The following is a 23411-nucleotide window of genomic DNA, read 5'->3' on the forward strand; positions in this document are numbered from 1 at the left end:
AAATGCAACACCAAGATTTGAATCAGGATTTTGTCCCAATGATGAACCGAACTGAAAATCAAGAATATTAAACTGGATACAAGTTCCACAATCCGGGCACAGGCAACAAATTTAGATTTAAGAAAATTGGAATCAAAACGTAGGAAATGATTCAAACCCAAGCAAGCCCTATATTTTTTTTGCACTTATCCGAGCAGGGTAAATGCGGGCAATTTTGATTGAAAACCTTGCAAAATCCGAGCATTCAATTTTAAATTTTACAACTCCAAATCTGGGCAATATTCAGGCAAATTAAGAAATTCTTCAAGCAGAACCATGCAGAATCATGCAGAATCATGCAGAAAAAAAACTCGATAAGTTGTATTTTTCATCGAACAACATCAGCCAGTTTATTTGGATAAACTTTTTTAAAAATTGTTTTGGACACAAAATACATGATTGGTAAAACGCAATTCAATTTTTTCTTTGATTTTGCAAATAAAGTAAAAACATTCGTGTGAAATTCGGACCATCACCATACCAGTTGATAGACAAAGTTTGACAAAAAATTCAAGTTCAGGACGCCTGAATCTACCATATGGAGCATTAAATCATACGCACCAAAATGATGTTCCTTTCCTTGAGTTATCAATAAAATTATATAAATAAGTATCTAAAATGATGAGAAGAGTTTTGGGGAAAAATAATCCTTCTACAATGATAAAAAAAAACTTATATTTTGCATCATCATATTTTGTTTTAATTTCCGTACAAATTTACCGAATTTCAAGTAAGTTTATTTTTAAATTTTATAAAATACTAGCTGACCCGGTAAACTTCGGTTTACCTTAAAATAAATAAATCGTCATTAATGTATTTCATTCACACGTCCTTAACTTCATCGTTCTCGCAAATCGATTTTTATGAAAATCGTAACCAAATTTAACGGCTTTTGTTCCATTTCAAGATGATTTTGTATGGGGACAGGGGGTCCCCACAAAGGGGTTCCATAAAAATTGAGATTCTTGAAACTACTGTACAAACCATCTCTGACCAGAAAAACCTTCGGATACCAAATTTCACTTCACTACGACCGACCGTTTCTACGTGATGGTGTTACAAAGAAAACGCCTCCATTTTTATATACAGTATGCAAAAAAAAGTTTGTCCACCCCCAGCGAAAAACTAGATTTATTCCAAAAAACCCTACGGAAAATTATAACACAGTTAATTGTAGTTCAGTTTATTATTGTTTATGTTAAAACAAAGTCAATTCATTCAAGTTTCAAATGAAAAACATATTCTGTTGCATTTGAGTTATGATGTTTAAAAAAGATAAAAAAATATCGTAAAAAAAGTTTATCCACCCCTCTGGCTCACATAGCTTTAGTACTTCGTGTGACCTCCTTTGGCTTCAATAACTGCTTGACAATGTCGTGGCATCGATTCAACAAGCTTAGCGGTTGTTTCCGGGGTGATTTTGTCCCATTCAGTTGAGATTACCTGCCGCAATTGCTGGATGCTTGTTGGTTTTTGCTCCTGACCCTTCATTTTCAAAATTGACCAGCGATGCTCGATCGGATTAAGGTCAGAAGACTGTGAACGTCACTCCATAACCTTGATACGCTTTTTTTTAAACCATTGCGAAACCAGATTTGAAGTGTGTTTCGGATCTCCGTCTTGTTGGAACGTATATCTGCGTCTGCGTCCCAACTTTAGCTTCTGTGCAGACGCTGGTAGTTTCCGCTTCAAAATATCCGAATAAACCTCCTTGGTCATGATTCCATCGATGAATTCAAGTTCTTCAATGCCGGATGTAGCCATAGATCCCCACACCATGACTCTACATGTAAATGAAAATCAAAGTTATGCTTAGTTCTCAGAAAAATCAATGTATGTTAAGTAACGCAGCACCGCCATGCTTGACTGTAGGCCGCAAATAATTTTTTCTCAAACTTTCACTGGTTCGCCGCCATTTTCTAGTGCTACCATCAGACCCAAATAGCATTAATTTCGACTCATCTGACCAAATCATCTTATTCCAGTCATCACTGGTCCATGAAATGTGGTCAAGGGCCCACTTCAATCTTTTTTTGATATTTTTTGCGGACAACCATGGCTTCTTAAGCGCTACTCTCTCTCTCCCTTAAGACCTTTCTTATGAAGACGATTTCGCACGGATTGTGATGTCAGCTGAATGGAAAATTCGCTTTCAATCTGTTTCGCAATTTTCGGAGCTGATAGTCCCCGGTCCAGCTCTGCCTTCTTCACGATAGCTCTGTCAATTCGGCCTGTAGTCTTTGAAGGACGCCCCGATCGTTTAGCTGGTGAGATTGAAACACGCTGTTTGTACCCCTGACAATCCTAGCAACCGTCTTTATTAAGCTGGACAATATCGGCAATATTACGGAAGCTTTTGCCGGTTTTAAGATGTTCAACAATCAAATTTCGGATGCTGATCGGAATTTGTGCTTTTTTGGGCATTTTGCAACCAATTATTTCCAATTATGAACACGAAACACGAAACGAAAACTTCAAGAGTGCTAGATGACAGCTAGACACAATGTTTACATTCAAGAAAGCTTACATACTAAAACTTTGTAAAACACACTAGTATCCATTTGAGGGTGGATAAACTTTTTTGCGTATTTTTCATAATTTATCACATAAACCCCGAGAAAAGATATAAACGCCGTATTTTCAATGGCAATATAATAAATAAATAATCTACAAATTTTTGATTGAATTGGATTTTTTGAACATATTTTAGAATCTCAGAATTAAATTGCTGCCACAATTTTTCACAGCTTTTGGAAACTTGATTCCAGTAATAAGTTACATCTTCCATTGAACCACTATGCTAGAGGCCTTTCTAAGTTATCTACAGAGTCATTCCTTTGTTCTCAAAAGTGAACCTAAGGACACAGTAAATGAGCTCGCTCTTCATGAAAAACTTACTTAATGCCAAAGGCAATCTTTACAGCCCGACCCTGAAAGCACGACCAAAGAACGAGCGAACGCAACTGTTGTCAGATTATAAATCGCAGGGATTAATGGTTACTCCACGGGAAACCGGAAGCAACAGGAATATTTCCTAGCATTAGCAGGAAAAACTGTCCCCATTTATTGTTGAGCACACAATTATCCGGAGGAAATCTGACACCCCGGAAAATATGAAAACACCCCAACGAGAAAGGGAGAGTTGGGTCGAACAAGATATGACGACAGTTACTTTTTAGGAGCAAACTTATCTTGATGACTCAATGGAGCTTTCATTTTTTTTTTTCATATTTCTCTCTTTCTAATTCAGGTCGTGGCCTCACCCAGCTGGATGTGTCCCAGAATCAGCTAATGACGGTTCCCTCGAGCGCCCTGCGGAATCTCCATCATTTGTTGATCCTAAATATCAACCACAATCGCATCTCGGTCATTCACAACCGGGCCTTCGAGGGGCTGGACACCCTGGAAATTTTGACCATCTACGAGAACAAGCTGACTTCGATCGAACCGGAAGCCTTCCGAGGTTTAGATAAGTAAGTATAGGTTCTATCTTGATAAAAATGGCAGAAATGTGAATGAATGTTGCACTAGACTGAGTCGATTTGGGGTCAATATTGAATTTCTCAAACCTTGGGGTCTTAAAAGCTTAGTTTTGATCCAAAACTCACCCATGATTTTTTGCAGAGTTTTTAAGTAACGTTTACATGAGTAAATTTGAATTTTGAGATTTGTATGGGAATATTGAATATTTTGTACTGAAAAATCAACATCATCGCCGATCGTGGCTTAGAGGATAGCGTTCAAGTCTTCTAAGCCAGAGACCATGAGATCGATTCACGTACATAGTGCTCTTTCAGTGGGCTGGTGGTGCCAGCATTTGTAAGATGCTAGCCATCATGTCCTTGAAAAATGTACGCATAAGTGTTAAGCAGAATTTAGATCTCTTCAAAGAATCATTACGTTTCACCGAGATCCTATATGTGTGTGTTCGTAATTTTCTTCGGCGGCACCAATCAAAAAACTTGCTAATGGTTTTTTACCAATCTTAAATTTTCCGCTAAACAACTTCGTTGAAGACCGTAGCTTCGTATCTAATTAGGCAAAAAAGTTATTAGCTGTTTAACAGGGGTATGTCTGTCGGCATTAAAAAATAATAAATTCAATTGACATCACTGCGTGTGCCTCGCCAAGTTTTGCATAAAAAGTTGTCATGCAATACCTTGCTAGGCACCCATAGTGATGTCAATTGAATATATTGTTTTTCAATGCCAAAAACATACCTCTGTTAAAGAGCTAATAACTTTTTTGCCTAATTATATACGAAGTTACGGTCTTCAACGAAGTTGTTCAGCGGAAAATTTCTTTAAAAAAATTCTAAATGATGATTTTTCAGTACAAAATATTAAATTTACCATACAATCCTACTCATGCAAATGTTACTTTAAATTTCTGGAAATAGATTCGGAATACGAAAGGTTTAGGCATTTTTTTTATTGGAAAGTTTTTCGAAGAGTTTAAGAAAACAAAACCGCATTATTCTTCATTGATTGATTGATGTTTGAATAAAACACGCATGAATATAGTATAAATTAGGAAAAACCATGTATAACTAGAAAAATAATGAGAAATCATTTGGAAATCTCGTTCCACAACAAAATAAATATTCATTTTTTTCAGAACTTTTTTACCTAATTACTACATAAAACTATTGCTTTTATCATTAATAACATTCAACATCAACAATAAGCATTCAAAAAACCAGTTTCAGCCCCTTTTTTATTTTTTGTATTTTTTGTTCTTTACAACACTAAACTCATGAATTTGGAGTTTAGTATTGTAAAGAACAAAAAATACAAAATGAATTTGAGGCTGAAACCGGTATTTCAAAAAATTACACAAGGCCACAAAATGTATATTTATCCGAAGTGCAAATAATTGAAGTGCTAATTTTCAATCATTTGGGTGCCCTGCATGTTTTTTATGCAATTGTTTTTTTTTGCTTTTGTTTTTGAAATAACTTTTAAAAATAGGTAGAAATTTCTACAATTGTGCAATTCGCCCATTTTTTTTTACAAATTTGTAAAACATTACAAAATTAAAAAAAAAGGATTTAAATCAATGGTCATCCGAAGACCGCAAGCAATTTCGACTTCTGCTTAAAAAGTAATAAAAATTTTAAATATTTTCCCCTCTTCTGAAGTTTCAAACCAAATTGAATTTTTAATGTTTTTAGAGTGAAATTTAAATCGTTTTCTAATCGTCAAAAAATTGTTGAATATAAATAATCCTTTAGTTTAAAACTTCTTGTAATGATACCTTTGAAAAATTCTAAAAATAATTGTAGAATTTACCCTTTGAGATCACTACAGCATATTATTGTTTAAATGAATGGAGAATGATACCTATACAAATTCAGAATCTGTTTTAGTTTTTATGTAGGTTTGTCTGTTCATCAGTTTTCAATGATTGATGACTATAAAATTACTTATATTGATTATTTCTTTCTTCTTTTTTGAATGATGATTTTTAAATAATGCCGGAACAAATATTAATTACTGCCAAGTATGGCACATCATGCTCCATCTGAGGAAAAAAAAATAGTTTTTTAACGAAATACTTTATCTCTAAAAATATACCTTTGGTTTAAATGCTTCAACGCTGGAATATAGAAACAAACTTTTTTCGCGCGCAGCGAAAAACAATGAGCAAAAACAAAAACAAATTCAAGTTTGACAGATCGATTGCTGGTTTTTCAGCAATGAAGATCAAGTCCTGGAGAAATCAGCGAGAAGGATAATGTTTGCTGATTTCTAGCAAAAATTAGGATTGCTGGATTTTTCCAGCATTTTTTTTTGCTGGAAATCAAGGCCAAAATTTACTGTGTGTATAGATTTATTTTGGGGCTTTTGCCGGTGGTATCATTCACTCCTAGCGTACTTAACACGTTCGTCACCATGGGACCCATATTCGGGTGACGGGTGTATTTCCTGGGAGGCCCCGTCACACCAAAAACGTGTGACGCTCGCTTATTCCAGTTAGCCGCTCAGTTAACACACACCACGTTTCAAATCTGAGGGTTCTCCGTCTTTACTTTCTTGCTCTGAGAATTTTTTTGGGCCCGGCTAGTGAAACTACCAAAATGAGCGTGGCGACGATCGTGTTAACACGCTCATTTTGATATTTTTTCCAGCCAGGCCCAAGAAAATTCTCGAAGCGAGAATTTAAAGAAGGAGAATTCCAGTTTTGCAACGTCTGGCTAAAATGAGCGGCTAAATTGAGCCAGAGAGCGTCACACGTTTTTTGATGTGACGGGGCCTCCCAGGAAATACACCCGTCACACGAATACGGGTCCCACGGCGACGAACGTGTTAAGGGGGGAGTAGGGTCTAACACTTTAAAAAAATCGTTTTTTCTATTTTTTTTATTTTCTTATTGTAATACATTTCAAGAATGTTGTGTCAAATTTTCAAGTCAATCGAAGCAAAACTGTAGAAATTATAGGCCTTTATCTTCTCTTATCTAATACTGCAAGAGAGAGATAGAGAGAGCAGAAACTTCAAACGCGTTTTTCTCGGAAGCACATTTTTAAAGTCAGTGGACATCGTCATTTGAAAACTACTTCACCGATTCTTTTCAAATTTGGAACATATTTTCTACATATAAAATAACAAACCCCAACGATTTTCTTTTTTTTCTTTGGGGAGATTTTACAGATAAAAAATGGTGGATTTTTTCGTGAAAAATCGTAGTCTTACTTCAAACAGCCACAAAAATTCCAAATTTTTTTTTAAGTTAAATAAAATCGTTGGGGTCCAGAAAAACATCTATTAAAAATATTTTGCTCTGAATTTTTGACTTCAGATGATTCTGTGCTGAGATACAGTGTCCACCGCAAATCCTGTTTTCTAAAAGGCATCCTTGAATGTGCTCCGTCACCGGTTCATTTTTCAATATTTTTCAACGATAAAATTACTAAATGTTCTTTTAACAATGCTTTGTATAATGCAAAAAATTTGAATACATTTGTTTGAATGAAAGCTCTAAAAAAAGTTCGTGAAAATGATGTCTGTTTTTACCCGTTAGACCCTACTCCCCCCTTAAGGCTAACTTACAGTAACTTCATAATATAAGGTTCCTTAAGGAATTCAATAATTTTTTCTTCAAATTGATCATCTTTCTTAAGACTTGTGCAAGGATTTGGATCTTTTTAATCTCTTTTTGGCTATTATCGAGGTCCTCAAGTCCAGTAATCCACTGATGCGACAAATTATCTGGTCTTTCATCATAAAATAAACCAAAGGATTCACAATGAATTGAACTAAGGAAAAAGGTGAATCCTTATCTATAAATACTATTATTTCAAAGTGTGAACCTTTCCTCCCATTGTAATGCCTCATTGATCCTAAAAGGTGTATTTTTTCCATTTACTTTTTTTTAGAAAACTGAAACGGCTAAACCTCGGCGGCAACGACCTAACCGCGGTCCCCCAGAAAGCGTTGGCTCTGTTGGACATGCTCCGAAAGCTGGAACTGCAAGAGAATCGTATCAAAACCATTAAGGAGGGAGACTTCGAAGGTAAGGCAAATTTTATTTCCACCAAAAAAGGATGAAAGAAAGCAAACCGAAATATCTTTCATCTGATTGTTATTAACTTTCATCGTGTTGCGTTCTGTTTTTGCTTGTTCGGGTTCATTCTCACACAGGTCTCCAAAATCTGGACTCCCTCATCTTGGCCCACAATCAGCTCACCGAAGTTCCGCCCCGAGTCTTCAGCCATCTGATCCTGTTGAATTCCCTGGAGCTGGAGGGAAATTCGATATCCCACATCGATAAGGACGCCTTCGAGGGATTGGAAGGTGAGTGGGAAGCTTGCCTTTGACCTTTTCTTGGGTTATTTCCTTTCCCGGTCGTTTGCTTCCAAGCTTGGGTGCTATCAAAGACAAATTATTGTAACACTTTTCTCGCCCACCACTCTGGGATTCATCTTGATCTTCTTTTTTCCTGGCACCACTATTCATTCTGTGACGATTTTTCTTTTACAGAAAACCTGCAATACCTCCGGTTGGGCGATAACAATCTGCACCGGATCCCGAGCGAAGCCCTCCGTCCCCTGCACCGTTTGAGACATCTGGATCTGCGCTCCAACAACATCTCCTCCATCAACGAGGATGCTTTTGTCGGATTTGGAGATTCGATTACGTTCCTGAACCTGCAGAAGAATGAGTAAGAAGATTTAATTTGTACGGGTGGGGGTGTTTTTTTTTATTATTCGAAGAGGAAGATGGAAGATGGATCTTTGTCCAGATTAACCTTTCGATGGTTGACCTGCTTGTTTTGGTCATATTGGTTACTATGAATTTGAATGAAGTTTGAATGACAAAAACAATGATTTTCTAACTACAATCACTTTCAAAATTGAATGTACAGTAGAGTGACCCTTATCAACTATCAGAATGGGGGTAGGATAATTTGTCGAAATCACAAAAAAATCTATAAATTTTCAGAATTTCGAGCAAATTTTCGTCACAGAACACATAATTTTGGAAATATACACAAATTTGATAGATTTTTTTGAATTTAAATTTAAATTAAATTTTAAATTGTGTGTCAACAAAGATTTCATTTTAAACTTCTTTTTGAGAAAACATGATAAGATTGGCAATGTTGATTGATTTTTCTTAAAGAATATGTAAAAGAATGAAATTTCATGAAATTTCCAAGCAATCCATGACAGAAAACCATCACACAATTTCTGAGTGAAATCACAGAAATCAGAGTTTTTTTTTCTCAAAACACACAAAATTTGTTTTCGGAAACCTTGATCTTACCCTTTATTTATGTTTCTTTTATCAAGATAACAAACTGCACGAAATTTGATTTTGATTGGAAAACTTTAAAGTGACCCTAACATACCTTGAAGTCGAAAAATGTATAAAAAAGGTTCAAAATTTCCATTGAAACATAATAAATTCTGGCAACACGGTGAATATCTAAAAATAATTTCATTTGAAATTTTTTGCGGTCTAGACTACTAGAAGTTTTGCACTTAGCGAAAAAAAAAAATGGACTAAGAATACCAGAATTTTATTTCCACTCATTCGGGAAATTTTATCTTGAAACCTGGCAAAATCCGAGAAAATATTTTTAATTTCAACCCATAATCCAGGCAAATTTTGTCAAAACCCAGTTATTACCGACAACTGGGGCAACATGCAACAATTTTCAAATTCAATGGCTTCTAAAAAACTTATGTTCACAGTTAATCGTATCCTTTATGCATCAAAAGTTTTAAGGATGCTGGGGCATCAAATTGGCGTAGTTTGAAAAATAATTGGTTTCCTCAGTTATTTTTAATTTTCTAAAAACATGCGATTTTCACCCTCCTTAGAAAATGGGGTAACTTGCAACAAACTTTGTTTTTAATGAAAAATCTTATGAACACGTACGAAAATTCATAGTTTTTAATATATTTGCGATGCCTTAAAGACCATTACGCATGACAACACCAATTGCAGTAGTTTTTGGGTCTGTAAAAACAAATTTCAAATTTTTTCTGAAAATAAGGATGCTGCATACATTTAGGGGTTAAATAATACTACGAAAAATTCTACAAGCTGAAATCATAAAAATAAACGTTTGGATGAATGAAATTTAAATGTTTACAAACGCGTGATGCAAAACATTCATATTCCAGCACATGGAAACGAGATTTACAAGGTATTTCTTTGATTTGCGTTTTGTTGCATTTAACCCCAGACACCTAACTAAATTTTAAAAATATTCATTTAAAAAAAATGGGTGATTGTTCGAAAAATATTTTTACACGAACAATGTTGGTATAACATGAGGAAACCTGTAAAAAGTTTGTAGGTAATTTTATCAAGCCGATCCGTCATACTGGGTAAAGTTTTTTTCGGCATCAAAAAATGTTAAAATTTGTACATTTATTACTCGATTTTTCAAATTTTACGTACAAATAAAAAACTTAAGAAAACTAGCTTAAGATGCGAGAAATTATGTCATCATAATTTTGTTATAATTAAAAGATAACTTTATTACAATACATTAAATTAAAAATTGATTCAATGTAGTGTTATATAAATGTTGCATCTAACCCCGCTGTTGCATGATGCCCCGTTTGACGGTACTCAACAAAACAGCAAAAAAAAACACTTTAAACATTTTTTTCTTCATCGAAACGCATCAGCGGAGTTTAAGTCATATTTCAGGCTTCCAATTATTTTGATAAAATTAGCCAAAAAATTCTGGTTTTGGACGTAACCATCCATTTTAGTTTTTCATTTCATTGGCATATAATGTGAATAAATCCGGGCCAGAAAAAGAATAGGAATTTAAATTATCCTTGAACTATACAATCCTTGTACCCTTCCATTATCCTATTCTAATCAACCCTATACCGTGTAGCAAAAAACAAATGTAGATTGTATTTACCAGCATCCTCCTGGAAGAAGGCAAAAAAAATGATTTCACGTACACATCTGCTAAATCACTGGCTTGATCAGTTGACAACAGTCTTCAGACTAGTCGAACTGCCACAAAATTGTTAATAAATAAATTTAAAAAAAAAATCCAGGCCCTTTTCAATGAAATCCGGGAAAGACTAGATCGGATATTTTACAAATTTTGTATCAAATATCCGGGCATGATCGAGTAAATCCGGGCAATCTGTTAAGCGAGACTGTTTTGTTTATATTTTCCCACACATTTTGTAAAGGATATATGAGAAATCCAATAGGAGAGATACCGGCATAATGGCCCTCTAAAGAAGGACTCCTATTTAAGCATAAAAACAGCTATAATATGTTCATAGTTGTTACATTACTGTTTCGTGTTAAGAAAAAAGTCTATTTACTAACTTCCTAAAGCTTGGAAAAGTAGATAGAAACGTTTAAAAATGCATTTTGAAATTTTTCGCCGAAAGGCATTTCGTGTTTTTCGTGCATGGGTGATGAAGTTGTTAAATAGAGGGGGAGGAGGTGAAAAAGAAGAGATGTGTAGTGGGTCAAAGAAAGGTGCCGGTTAAAACGTTAATAAATGGTGTAGGAAAGTTATTTTATTAGTATCAAAGTTATCAATAGCTAGTTGAAACGATGTGGTACTTCATTGCAGTGAAATTATTTAAATGACTCTTATCAAAGAAGAAAAATCTTAGAAAGAAAAATTTGGAACGGACTGTGAAGATAAATGGAAAGGGTTGTGAAAAAAAGATGGCTACCAAAATTCATCCACTCGGAAAGCTGTATCCATACTTTGGATATCTAATTGTGCTGGTTGAGGAAAACCATTCGAGGGCGGAAAGAAAATGAGCAGAAAAATGCATGCAGTTTTCGGGTGAGATCGTACCATCTTAGCTTTAATCTTATTTTCAGCTTCTTATTTCTTTTCTTTTAATCAACCAAATTTGTTTAGTACCCGCATGCTAAAAAACCATATCTCAAACAGTCTGTACGATACATCTACGGCTTTAGAAATAGTGATTGTATCTATAAACGTAGCTCTACTTCTAAACTTTTACTTCGCCAACGATAAGAACGAAATATGAACGTTCATGTGAAAACGTGATGGTATGAACGATTTCCTTCAATTTTTCTATAATCGTATAACCGAACTTAAACCGTTACACGTACCGTTCATTCCTTCTGTCATTCACGTCAAAATGAACGAAACGCCCGGTCAGAGATGCCAGCTGGTTTTGTACAAAAATCAGTACACATTTATGAAAATAGTTTTAAATTTTTTTCACTATCATCATACTAAACGAGGGTCATAGCTCTTTGATTTACAAGACGCTTTTGACAATTGCAATTATTGCTTTATGCAAGATTATGCAATAAAACGAAGGAAAGTTTCTTCACGAATCTATGGAACTCATTTCGATTTTATGTCATTTGTCATTGAATAAAATGCATGTTTTAAAACCACCAGCAAACGCAAATTTGGTTTTTGACATGTGAACAGGCGACATAAAAACATCAAAGTTATAAATCTTTTTTAAATTCTCATTTTAATTTCATATCGGTACAATTTTGAAAAGTCGTTTTGATCGGCACCACTGCCGACAACTGGAAGAGAAGAAAACAAAGAAAAAAACAACTTCGTTTTTTGCGTTCCTTATAGTAATTTCACACCAGCAGAGCAACAAAAGTCCCCTCCGATTGGGGTCCGACGGACGGACAAGGATTTTTAGAACAAATCGGAAGACGGACACCAGCGATGTTCGCAACAGGTAAGTTTCATAAACATTATTTATACTGATTCAAATATACGAAAAAGTTTTTATTATTGCAGCAACGGGAGCTGGAGGAGCGAAGTCGTCATGCTTGGAAAAATAATGTCTGGTGCGACTTCTGGATCCAGCAGTAACCAGGACCTACGCCAACATCCCGCCCGTGTGTTCTGAATTTGTGTGTTCCTGATGAAGGAGCCAATAATGCAAGTGAATAAAATGAAAATTGAATAAGATGAAAATGAAATAACGAGTTTATTTTTGGAAGAAAATTTTCTTTTGTGTGTGTGCGTGCTACATTCCCTTACTATTCAGAATACAATATGAATAACGTTGGAAGAACGTTTTATCGAAACGTTTTACAACTATTACTGTGAATGTTCAGTTACAAGAAAACTTTAAGAATAACTGTAACAAAAACAGTTTGATGGCCAGAATACGTTTTCCATGAGCGGTTTTTGAACGTTATCTTAACTGTTTGTAAAACAGTTCTTCCATATAAGTGTTTTAACAGTTTTAAACAGTAACATAACTTAACGCCATATTCAACAGACCGTCGTTTTGGAATTCACAATTAGTGGAATGTTTTTTACGATGTCAGTTATCATTTTCTAAAAGTTTTTTTACGCTAATCTGAATAATTGTATGACTATTATAGTTACTGTTTGGTAACAATATTTTTTTATTCGGGTACCTAAGTGTGAAATGCAGATATGCAGCAACTTACAAGAGAAACCAGAGTTGTATATTGCACCAACACATGCATGACCAAGCTAATAATAGGATTTCCAGAAATCGATTTACTTGTTATGCACTTTAATGTTTCAGCGAGCATCAATAATCGATTAATGACGATAATGAAAATCTTTTTCGCCTTTTCTTTCCCTAATTTATACCTCGGTTGCATTCTCGTTTTAACTGGTTCTGTTGAGCATCCGAACCTCTTCACATTAATCTATTTTAATCAGAGGAAAGCAACAAACAGCAAATTTGTTACCCTATTTGAGGTGCATTTTGCTTCCCTCATTCCGGTACTAACACACTTTAATTATAAACACGTGATATTGTTGGCAACTGCATATTTTTAACACATACAAGGAAGGCCGGACAATTCTAACGAGAAATGGAGCATAACTTGTGAGCTGGGTTTGGAGATGTGTGCGTGTGTTCCGTGCGTGGTGAATTTGATGCTGAGACAGGACAAGGTAAAAGTGCCTTTTTTGTCCATAACTTTGCCATTCATGTGAAAAATCAACTACATCGGATTAAAAAAGTGCATTCAATAAGAGGGTTGAGAAAAACAAATTTACTTTAAGTTTGGTAGACTTGGATCACTTTATCGCGACGAAATAAGCTGGCTGCTTATGTTTTTCGATATATTTCTGCAGTTATCAACAGGCTGAAAATATTTTGAGGATGTTTGGTATTTCACTTTCTCTGACAAAGGCGTTGTCTGTTTTCGTTTTGCTGAGGTTTTATAAGTTTTACTTTATATTTTTTTTAAGCATCATACAATTGCAAAATCTGAATCAAGAATATGGTTCATTCCCTTACGTCTCCTATGTTAAGAAAGAGAAATTGTGCTGGTGTTGCAGTATTGTAGAAATATATCATCGAGGCAATGTTATTAGATAGAAGATGATTGTTGATGTATTACTGTAGTTAGGACCAGAATGATATGTTTCGTCAGAGTGAAAAGTTGTTTTTGTATTCTCTTTCACTGCACATTGAAGGCGAAAAATGTAGACCATACCAACAAGAGGTTCACCAGTACGCAGACACAAAATCAACACAAATTAACCCTTTCAGCTAAAAGCAATTCTTATTGGAATAGTTCTTGAACCCGAATAGAATGTTGCAATGTTATTTTATGAAAATACACTTAGGAAAAGAAACAATATTGATATTCTCTCCGTTGTCTCCATTGTTAACATAAAAAAATCAGACGAATTTTATCTATTTTGAAACATGTTAAACTTGAAAACTTGTAGGTACCCGCTTTCACATTCGCATTAACAGTCGCCTGGAACTTCGGTTGGCAAACATGATACCTTGTACTGTTCATTTAATGCTTGGTTACATTGAAAAAAGTGTTCAATAGTAGAGCAATAAAAAAGAGGATTTCATGGAAAATATTTTGAGTAAAAACTATTCAATAAAAGTGCAGAAAAAAAAAGCTTTCACATGGTTGGGCTAGGGAAAGCAAATCATAGGAACATAAAACATTTAGTATTTTCCTCAGAATTTTTTTTTTTAGGCGTATGCAAAACAAGTATTTTTACTCAATCGGGTAAACAATCTTCATAGCGTTTAAACAAAAACATCTCACGTGAGTTTCATTACGTCGTATGAAACAAAATGTTAATAAACAGTTTTATTACTAAAAAATTAAAAAAAAAAACTGACATAAACTAATCGCAACTCCATTCAGAATATTTGTAGCCTGGACAACATAATCTTTTTATAAAATACAAATTGTAAAGATGTTTAAATAACTTTTGCAGCAGTTTTCTGTGAATTCTTGAGGTGTTTCATACGACGTGGAGGAGGCTCGCGTGAGACTTAATAATGGCATAGATGATAGAAAAATTGATAACGGCTAGATTAAAATGAAACACAATCTTAATTTTTTTGGCCTAGTCTCCTTATTGCAAATTTAACAATTGTCTGTGTATTTGCTCACAATTATTTTTTGTTGCATTTGATTTTTATTCTGGATACTTCCTCTTTTACTATAGTGACTACTAAAAACAGTTCAGTTCTATAAATCAAATTAAATGATTTAGTGATTATAAGCAATTCGTTGGAGAAAAACTTAAGCATTAATTTTATTTCCTAAAATACATTCCTTTAGTTTTTTTTGTGAATCTGATCTAACTTTTTTTTAATCATATGAAGCATTTTTTTTTTTGACACATCTAATAATCTAACACAGAATCTTAAAAAAAAAGCTTCTCAAATAAAAAAAAAAGTTTCAGGTTTTTTTTGCGAAGTTTGTTTTGAAAGTTGCGGAGCGCGATTGTTTGAAAGAATCAAACAGTAAAAGTAGTTTGATTTTTTTAAATAGTCCTGCTTTGTGACTTTCAAGACGGATTTCACAAAGAAAAACCATGAAACAGTGAAAGTAGTTAATTTAAACTGAACGGTTAATTTCAGAGTTTAGGAATCGACAGGAGTAAATTGAGGAACAACGCAACGCTCACTTGCCCGATAAAGGGGCTGGGTGCCAAATGACATCGTTTGGAAGAGATGTAGCGATTTGGGATTTTAACATCTGTCTCACTCACCCCCACTAGTTTTTTTAGTTCATTTACTTTCTGGATCAATCTTGGAAAATCAAACTTAAACCAGATTTTGTTCAACTTAATATTACTAATTATTAATACAGTTTAACAGCTTTATAGAGAAAAAAACCCCAATTCACAACAAAGATCTATATCTTATAAAATTTTATGTTTTGGCTAATTTGTTTATGATCTCAGATTTGTAAAAGTTATACAGTTATTATAATAACATTAGAATATAAAGATACTTTTGTAAATATTTAATATTTTCAGCTGGATCGCCACAGGATGAATAACAAGTAGAAAAGGAGGAATTTCGAACAATTTATGCATCAAATGTTTTTTTTTAACCTTGTTTTTTTCAGAAAAATATGATAACTGTATTCCAGTTTCCAGCTCTTCCGACCAGTCTTCAATTTAAAAAAAAATCTTTTTTATTTCTTTTTTCACCAATATTATTAATCTTCATTTATACCATAACAGTAATAATAATTGAAATCATGAACTAAATACATGTCAATCTTTTATTGGACGTATTAGGGTGCTAAGTTTATATAATTTGGCAATTATATTTATGAAGTTCCTGGATAAGTCAACAATAAAAGATGGGAAGACTAATCATAATTACATGACCCATTTGGTCATGCGGCTATGATTGGCAATGAAAGTAGCCTCGGGATGTGCAGTTGCCATTCTGAAATGGGTTACTGGAATTTCAATAGAGCTAACACCACCAGCACCCGCGATTGAACAATTTTAATCAAATGAATTAATATTGGCTCTTTTGCATAACATACCTGCCAGCTCAGGGGGTCGTTGGATGGATTATACATACATACATACATACATACATTTTGAAATTTTTCGCCGAAAGCTGAAAATATGTCCCCTGTAGAAACTTAATGAAAATCCTTCCTGGGGTAGAATAAGCACCATTAATCGGGGCACGAAGAGCTTTTTCTAGCAGCGAATTCAACTTGATGAAGTGAACTGAACTATAAAGCTACAGCTTAATTTGTGTGGCCTATTGGTAAGGTGTCGGTGAGATACGGTCAAACGGGGCATCATGCAAAAGCAGGGTTAGATACAACATTTGTACACTACAACACTCATTCAATTTTTATTTCAATATACTGTAATAAAGTTATCATTGATTGATAACGAATTGATGATGACATAGTTTTAAACATCATGGTAGAATTTTTGAAAGTTTTTGATTCTTTTAAAAATTTTAAAAATCGAGCAATAGATGTACAAATTTTTACCTTTGCTCGATGCCTTAAAAAACTTTTCCCAGTCATGATTGGCTTAATGATACCACCTACAAACTTTATATTGCTTTCATTATCCTTTACCAACACTGTTGATGAAAAAACATTTTTCGGACAATCATCAATTTTTTTTAAATAAATATTTTTATAATTCATTTACCTATCTGTAGCAAAATGCAACAAAATGCAAATCAGAACTAAACCTCATAAATCTCGATTCCATAACAGCAAATATGACAAAAACAACCAAGATTATAAACAAAACAAGAGTAGTGCAAAATGCATCAAAACATGAGATAAAATGATTAAAAAATGACTAATAATTATCGGAAATTGACTAAACATAACATTTACGATAGTAAAAATAGTTATTTTGAAAAAAAAACCGTTCGGTTTTGGCAACATTCGATTTTGGCAACACCAAATGTTCGGGCATGTTGCCAAAATCGAACGGGATCTGTACTAAAATATGATTGTTTTGCTTTACGCGTTTGTTAACTTTAAAATTTCATCCATCCTAACATTTATTTTCATGATTTAAGCTAATGGAATATTTTGTAGTATTTTTTATCCCTAAATGTATGCAGCAAATTTACGCGTTTTCATTAAAAACATTTTTGACAGAAAAAAGTAAAATTTAATTCGAACAAAACAAAAAATTACTGCAATTGGTGCTTTATGTGCTATGACATCCCAAATGTATAAAAAAAAACTATAAATTTTCAAACGCTTTCATTTGATTTTTCATTAATAACAGAGTTTGTTGCAGCTTACCTCTTTTTCTTAGTATGGTGAAAATCGCATGTTTTTGTATTTTTAAAAATAACTGGTGAAACCAATAATTTTTCTGACGACGTCAATTTGGTGTCCCATCAACCTTAAATCTTTTTATGTACAAGAGGTATGATTATGTGTGGACATTAAGATTTTAGAAGCCAATAAAGTTGAAAAATGTTGCATGTTGCCCCAGTTTACGGTATTCATTTAGGATCGATACATTTTGCACTAAACGGTTAGTCGTAGATCCAAACCTGATCCAAATCCCTTTTTGAGAAAATATTAGGTATGAATACCAAATCGAAATTAACTTCACTAACCTTGACGAGAGGATTTTTTTTATTTCAAATAAAAATAACAAGCATGATTATAAAATTAAAGTTTGAAAACAAGCATTTAGACAAAAGAGAAATAAAATCAATCAGATCTATCAGAAATGCAAGATAGTTTTTCAAATTGAAAAATTACTCTTATGGAACCTATCAGAATTTCTCTTCAGAGATTCGTTTGACATTCTTTCAAGACTTTTTTGAGACCCTACTGTGGGACCTGTTCCGGAGTCTATCGAAGGACCGGAGGACAGCCCGGATTTTCCCTGCTAAACGTCATCTCTTCGGATGTTCACCGGAGCCGCAAAAGCGCCAAACCGTTCTGACGCACGGCATACTAACAAACTGACGATTGATCGGATCTGAGGCGAAATGTGCACTTGAGAGAACGAGAGGGTTCGAGCGAGAAGCATATCAATCATGACAGGTCTAATGATGCTGGCAAATAGTGGTGCCAGTTGCTTTGTTTGACTTTATTGAACATTTGCCATGATTCCTTCTCCTAAAGCTTAGTTCTTTTAGAAATGGGACAGTTACGAATGCCTGTATCTCAAAAACCATTCGTTGGAACCAAATACTTTCTATGAAGAAAAAGAAGGTAATGTTATGATCTTTCATGAAAAAATTTGAAAAAAAATATTTACCGTTTTTTGTTAAAGAAATTTCTACTTTATTCTTGGTATCTCCCATTGGCCGACGCACACTTTTTTCAGTCGTGGTATTGATCAGTTTCTCCAACTTATACTTCGTAAAATCTATATTTAAGGTGGCTTCACCCTCCTTCTTCAATTTCTGATACTTTTTGGTCCAATACTTCTCTGGAAACTGGAAACTGGAAGCATTTTAGTGGATTCAGTTGTTTCGAAATGAACAAATTTGATTATTTTTTACCACATTTTTGAACGTTTTTTTTTCGGTATCGGTTTTACAGCTTAAGAGCTTTGGAACTATCAAAAAATGGTTGTTTGAGGTTGGATTTCAATGAGTCATTACTACGCAACACTTTCAGTTTATCGGAGAAAATTGTTTTGGACATTTCAGCGATCTACCCTTAGTTTTTGGTTTATTGAAAATTAAAAATGCTGGTATGAGACTTGACTTCCTTGATGATCCTTAACCGTTGTTGCCGATCATGTGCTTCACTTCAATGCTTGATTTGAACTTTGTGGACATTATTGACAGTGTTTGCATACTTATCCACCACAAAAACTCAGTAATTCTTTGAATAATCAACGGTTTTGTCAGCTATCAATTTGATGATGACGTATTTTCAAGGAAACTGTGCAAAATTATTTTTTTCTTTTTCTCTTGCATCGTACATATCTCAAAAACGCGTAAATTTTAAATTTTGAAAAAAATAGGTCGAATAGTACTTTTTACAGGCAACAAAATGCTGTCAAAATTTTTAATATCCAATAACTAGTTAACGAGCTATTAGCAAATGAAAGTGTCCCATTTCTAAAAGAACTAAGCTTTATATCCCACACCTACCTAACTTATTTTAAGATTGATTCGATACTCTTTGTAGACCGTTCTCAGAACAACTTTAGAGGCTCTTTTCAAATTCGCTTTTCAGAACTTTTGAGACACTTTTGAATATTTTTTCAAACTTATTGAAAGGGTTTTAAGGACTGGTGAGATTTATATGAGACTGTTTTTTAATTGATCTAAAACTTTTTTAGGACTTTTTTAAAACTCTCTGAGGCAATTTTGAGGCTCTCTGGAGGCTCTCTGGAGCCCTTTTTGAGATTCTTCTTGACTTTCTTTTGACTTTATTTTTGTTACAAAGCTATTTTCAGACTCTTTTGAGACTCTAAAGAACAATTTAGATACTCTCTTTTATTTTTGAAGATTGTTTCAGGATTTTTCAGACTGTTATGAGGCTGCTCCAAAACTATTTTGAGACTCATTTATAGTTCTTTAAGGACTTTTGAGACACTTGAAGGTATTCTGGGGACACTTTGTCGCCTGTACTGAGATTCTTTTAGGAATTTTTGGGACTCTTTTTGGACTTTCTCATTTGAGCCCATTCTTTGAAGATTTCTTCACGTTTATTTCAAATCTTTTGAGGTTGTTTTCAAACTAAAATGAACATAAGATATACATAAATTAAAACTGTAGGGCTCTATCAATACTTTTCTGAAAATATAAAGACTTCTTGAAGCAATCTAAATGTGAAGAACTTAAGAATCAAAAAAAGAATTAAAATGATTACTGAAGGAACTACAAAACTGTTCCTCGTGAAAATGTATTTGAGAAAACACGTTTTTCCTTAGAAAAGATGGGTGCCCAGTTCAACCCGGCTACTCTTAATGCCTTTATATCCCGTATCATACAAAATTACCTGCAACTTTTTTCGCTTAGTTTAATTTTTTTTTAATTAATTGGAAAACTTCCTCCTGAACTTACTATTTTGAAAATGGAACATTTGGAAATGTTTAAAAATGTTAATGCAAACTTAACTTTTTTTCAAGGATTTTCATACTATTGATTCATTCCTTTCCTAAAAATGTTAATGTGATTTTAATAAGAATTATCTCTAATCTCTTGAAAATTTTGAAAAAAAACCGCATAATTAAAAAATTGACTGTTGCTTCACCGCAACACTAATTTTTATGAAAGAAAAGAAGCCTCTTTAAAATGCCTAGTTTTTTATAAATTGATGGATAAATTTAAAAATAGTTGATAGGTGCTTTTTTGTTTATTTTTTCATATTTTATATTCTATCTGCGCACTTTTTTCATATTCAAAATGTTCTTTAAAATTGTTATTCAACTTAATATCTTGGCGCACTTAAGTTTTTGTTGTTCTATCTGAATTATTAATTTTTTTTTGTAGATTATAACTTTTCCTATAGAAAGATTTTCCTAATTTTTTATTCTTTTTTATGAGCAGGATAAAACTCGCGGGAGTGTACTTTATTTCAAGTCCTTTTCAGTGGGCCTAAAATTTCCTCATCAATCATTAATTCTGATTTTGTTCGTGTTTTCATGTAGTTTCACAATATTGTACATTGAATCGTTTTGGTAATTGCACATTGTCATTTCATTAGTTAAACAAAATTTGAAGGTCTTTGAGTTACCCGAATGAGCTTAAACTTACCCTATGCTTTTGCTTTGGTTTTGTATTTCACCCAAGCTATGCTATTTTTGGAAATAGTCGGCGGAGTTCTTCTGTAATCGTTTTTCATCCACTTTTGTTTTGCGTATAGAATAAGCGAAACGAAAATAGCACCACTCTGTTATTTGCTTATTTTGAAAATGAATGATTGACTATCATTAAAATTTTACTCTACAATTTCTTTCGAATGTTTTAACGAAAAGTTCAAGCAATAGTTTCCTTTTTTTCAAACCAACTGACACTGAGGATCAAACATGTTTAAAAGGGTGCTAAAAAAATCACACCACATGTATTCCTACGAAATCTAGACTTTTCATAAATATTTACTTCGTAGAGTAGATTGATTGATTGAAGTGCGTTTATTTGGGAGGGTGCCGTGCGCCAAGCGATTAAGCACCCTTAAGCACCTTCGTAGAGTAGAATAATAATACTTATTTATTTCATTTATATGACATGAAATTTTGATAAAAGGTTCTGGGTTGAAAAAGAATCCGTAAAAGAGGCTTCCCTTTTGAAAAAATTTTGTGTAGATGGCAGATTCATTTTGTTGTTATACCAAATTAAGACTCATTATCGATTTGCCGGGTTTATTTAGGTTCATCTTCAGCATTTCTACGTAGTTTTCCAACTTAGTTTTGTTACAGTTCACGCTGAAGTTTCTGACCACATTCACTAAACACAACAAATTAAACCTAGACAGCCAAAAATGGGTTTACATAGGTTGCCATCTACGACTTGAAACTGGATAATTAGCAAAAAAACGGATTCTTATTTTATCCAGATTTTTCGATATGTAAGTATTAAACGCTATGATAGTAAAAAAATAGCAGTTTGTAAAAGTATTAAAACTTAAATTTCGAATTCATGCGAAAAGTTTCGTAAAAACCCTTAAAATACTGAAGTCGAAAACAAGTTACTCAAAATTCAGCTTTTTTATCTAATAGTTCGTAGTAATATTATTATTCACTTTTAAGAAGTTTTCTTTTGTGCCTTTTTTTCATAGTTTTGGTCCTCAACGACAATTGATTCAAAGATGAAAAAACATATGTTGGAATTATCCGCCTAATTACTTTATTATTAAATCCTTTTTTGTTTTTCATTCAATCATTTTCAAACCAGCAAAAAATAACAGAGTGGGGGTATTTTTTTTCGCTCAGTGTAGTAAATGTTTATAAATTCTTCCTTTTGACCCCAAAATTCTGTAAATTCTTTAAGGATTTTTCTACGATTTTAATCGAGAATTCATGAAGAAAATTTACAGAATAAAAGAATTAGCTTGGTAAAAATCAATAAACTGTACCAATTTTATTACAATCTCATGAATCTGGGAACCTTAATTATGCAGGTTAATAAGACTTAAAAGTGAACATTTCGTCTAGAAATATTATATTGGGATTTAGATTACTATACTAACGTTTTAATTTTAGATCAACAATTTGACGTATTGACGTAAATTTTTCAACACATCGATAAAATCAATCAATATATTTCAACGAGGTAAACCTTTATAATCTTTGTTTTTTTTTTAATTTGAATGAATCAACGACTTCTTATCATTCGAAGATATTGTATTTTAAAAGTAGTGACTTTTTGAAAATCGTGAAAAAATAGGGAGTGTCCAGGATTGAGGGGTGGGCGGATCATTCTCAAAAATTGAGGATTGGTATTGAAGACCCCAGCGAGTCTATCTGCCAAGATTGGCGAATTTCTGATTAGAGTTTTTTTTGCTTTGCAAACTTGACATGGAATAACCTATATAAGAAGTAAACTTTTCACAGCTTCTTGAAATTTCAGCGTTAATGATCTTTTTCTTTTTTTTAGTCTATTGCAACCAATTTTCGACGGTCGCCATTGAAAAATAAAAGTTAATGTATTTATTTTCTGCCTATAACGTTTTTTTTTTCATTTAGCTAAAACTAGACCTAACAGAATTGGTTTCAAATCTTGATATATTATAAACATATTAAAAATTGAATTGGTTTTACTGCAGAAACTTCACATTGCTTTCTAAATTCGGGTCATTTGCATGAGTAAAGGATGATACGGTCAAAGTTTGGTCAAGGGAAAACGCGTGTTAATCGGTGAAATCGTTTATTTAAAAAATCAATTTAAATTTCTTTTTCAAGTTCAATTAGTATAACATTCAGGAAAAATATTCAGTTAGGCTTCCGCTTTTCCGAATCCGAAATGCCGGGCCTTACGGTTAACCCCTGCCATCAGATTTTGTACAGCCACCTTGTCCACCTTCTTCGTCACAGAAAGCCAGTTTGCCTTGAACTGCTGCTCGTCCTTAGCAGTTTTTTTGGTCTTCTTTAGGTTCCGCTTGACAATTGCCCAGTATTTCTCAATTGGGCGGAGCTCTGGCGTGTTGGGAGGGTTCTTGTCCGTGGGAACCACCTGCACG

At 33.6% G+C, this 23411-nt stretch overlaps 1 protein-coding gene across 1 annotated transcript in view; it reads left to right on the forward strand.

Annotated features, from left to right (window-relative positions):
• Window positions 1-23411, forward strand: part of LOC129754913 (leucine-rich repeat-containing protein let-4) — an 85992-nt gene that overhangs the window by 47439 nt on the left and 15142 nt on the right. The window contains exons 3-6 of the mRNA XM_055751178.1: window positions 3290-3512; window positions 7418-7554; window positions 7683-7835; window positions 8022-8202. Of these exons, the coding sequence (XP_055607153.1) occupies window positions 3290-3512; window positions 7418-7554; window positions 7683-7835; window positions 8022-8202 (694 nt within the window). The remainder of the gene's footprint in view (window positions 1-3289; window positions 3513-7417; window positions 7555-7682; window positions 7836-8021; window positions 8203-23411) is intronic.

This window comes from Uranotaenia lowii, chromosome 3 (genome assembly GCF_029784155.1).
Source record: "Uranotaenia lowii strain MFRU-FL chromosome 3, ASM2978415v1, whole genome shotgun sequence".
In the NCBI taxonomy this organism is placed as follows: domain Eukaryota; kingdom Metazoa; phylum Arthropoda; class Insecta; order Diptera; family Culicidae; genus Uranotaenia; species Uranotaenia lowii.